Source organism: Dipodomys ordii, unplaced genomic scaffold (genome assembly GCF_000151885.1).
Source record: "Dipodomys ordii isolate 6190 unplaced genomic scaffold, Dord_2.0 Scaffold6, whole genome shotgun sequence".
In the NCBI taxonomy this organism is placed as follows: domain Eukaryota; kingdom Metazoa; phylum Chordata; class Mammalia; order Rodentia; family Heteromyidae; genus Dipodomys; species Dipodomys ordii.
Window position 1 is genome coordinate 250371 of NW_012267222.1, and position 2073 is coordinate 252443.

Below are 2073 nucleotides of genomic sequence, written 5' to 3' on the forward strand. Positions count from 1 at the left end.
GGCCCATTCGCTGTTTAGGGCCCACAGGTGCCAGGCCACGCCGGAGCCTGGGGGTGGAGTCGGGGGACGCGGAGCTGGGGGCGGAGCTGAGGGCGCGGAGCGGGGGGCGGCGGAGCGGGGGTGGGGCTGGAGGCGGAGCCTGGGGGTGGAGCCGGGGGACGGGGCCATAGATCAATCCAGCAATCAGTCCGTCAGTTCAGAGTCAGTCACTAGTCCGAGCCAAGGAAACAAGGGAGTTTCTCGATTGGTGCGGCCGGTGGAGCGCTCGCCTTGAGCTGGGGAGCTGGGACAGCGCCCCGGGCCCCGAGTTCAGGCCCCACCACCACCACCAAACCACCACCAACAAATACACAAAACAAAGCGGGTGCCTCTCCAGGGGAGGGGGCTGCCCTCCCCCTAGGACGCAGCCCCCTGGCCCCCAGATGAGTCCCCTGCCCCGCACTGGGCTTCTCCCCACATACCGCCCCCTTTCTTTGTAAAGGCGTGGTGGTGTGCCACCTTGAGTCCCAGGCCAGCTGGGTGAACTCAGGGACACCCTATCCCAAAAGCTAAATGCAAACCAAAGGTCCTGGGGAGGCTCAACCAGTACAGTGCTTGTGCAAGACACTCCTGCAGTCTGCGGCCCTCAGGTCAGGCTCCGGGGGGAGTGGAGGCTCTGACCCCTTCCCAGATTAAACCAAAGGCCAAGAGAAATTCACACAGGGGCTGATCATCTCCCAGAGTCGTAGGCTGCTGGTCCCATCCTGCCACAGGCTCAATCGCAGCCCGGGCTCCAGAGAGCCCAGAAGACAGAGGCTAGTGTGCTGGATTGGAATCGCGTGCTGTCCTCGTGGTGGGGGGAGATGGGCCTGCCCCGTTCTTCTTGTCCACCGCCAACATCCCCAGAGGGAGTGGCCAGCCTGGGAGACTCACCCAGATGGTCTTGTGTGTACCTGTGTGCCTGTGTGTGTGTGCACACACAAGAGTGCAATAGTACTAGAGCTTGAACTCAGTGCCTCTTCCTTTCCCTCAGCTTTTCACTCAGGCTGGCACTCTACCCTTTGAGCCACATCCTGAATTTGTCTGCCTGGGGGCTTCAAACTGTCATCCTCAGATCTCAGCCTCCTCCATCGCTAGGATTATAGGCATGAGCCACTGGTGCCCAGCTTTTTTTTTTTTCTTTCTGTTTTTGTCAGTCCTGGGCCTGGGCGCTGTCCCTGAGCTTCTTTTGCTCAAGGCTAGTGCTCTACTACATGAACCACAGAGCTACTTCTGGTTTTTTCTTTTCTTTTTTTTTTTTGGCTTGTTGTGGACCTGAACTCTGGTCCTGGGCGCTGTCCCTCAGCTCTTCAGCTCAAGGCAAGCGCTCGACTGCTTGAGCCCACAGCACCACTTCCGGCCTTTTCTGTTTATGTGGTGCTGAGGAATTGAACCCAGGGCCTCAAGCATGCAAGGCAAGCACTCTACCACTGAGCCACCTTCCCAGCCCCTGGCTTTTTTTTTTGTCAGTTTTGGGGCTTGACTTCTGGGCTGGGTGCCATCCTGTGTTCTTACCACCTTAGCCACAGCACCACGTCTGGTTTTCGAGTTGTTTATTGAAGCTAAGAGTTTCACAGGGACTTTTCTGCCCCGGCTGGCTTTGAACCTCCATCCTCAGGTCTCAGCCTCCTGAGTAGCTAGGATTGCAGTTGTGAGCCCTGGAGCCCTTGCCCTTTGGCTGGACTGGCTTGCTAAACAGGTACTCTGTTCTTCCAGCCCTGTCTCCAGCCCTTTTACTTTATTATTTGCTTTTGGTAAGGTCTCACACATTTTGCCTGCGTCTGCCATCCTCCTACCAATGCCTCTGAAGTCTCTTGGATGACACCGCCCATGGCGCACACCGCCATGGCTGGATTGTTTGTTGAGATGTCCTGGCTGACTTCAAACCCTGGCCCTCCTCACCTGTCTTCTCAAATAGCTGGAATGACAGGCTGAGCCACTAGTCTCTGGGCTCCAGCTCTCTATCTTCCCCCTCCCCTCCCAGTTATTAAGTCCTATCAGTCCTGTGATCTCTGGTGCCTGCCACCCCTAATGAGTGGAGCTCCTGTGAGCACG

The 2073-nt window shown here is 57.3% G+C and overlaps 1 protein-coding gene across 1 annotated transcript in view; it reads right to left on the reverse strand.

Moving 5' to 3' along the window:
- Positions 1 to 1865, reverse strand: part of Slc35e2b (solute carrier family 35, member E2B) — a 21712-nt gene extending 19847 nt beyond the window's left edge. Inside the window, exons 1-2 of the mRNA XM_013031398.1 lie at positions 1815 to 1865; positions 26 to 139 (exon numbers count right to left, since the gene is read on the reverse strand). Coding sequence (XP_012886852.1) covers positions 26 to 139; positions 1815 to 1865 — 165 coding nt within the window. The remainder of the gene's footprint in view (positions 1 to 25; positions 140 to 1814) is intronic.
- Positions 1866 to 2073: the final 208 nt, after the last annotated feature.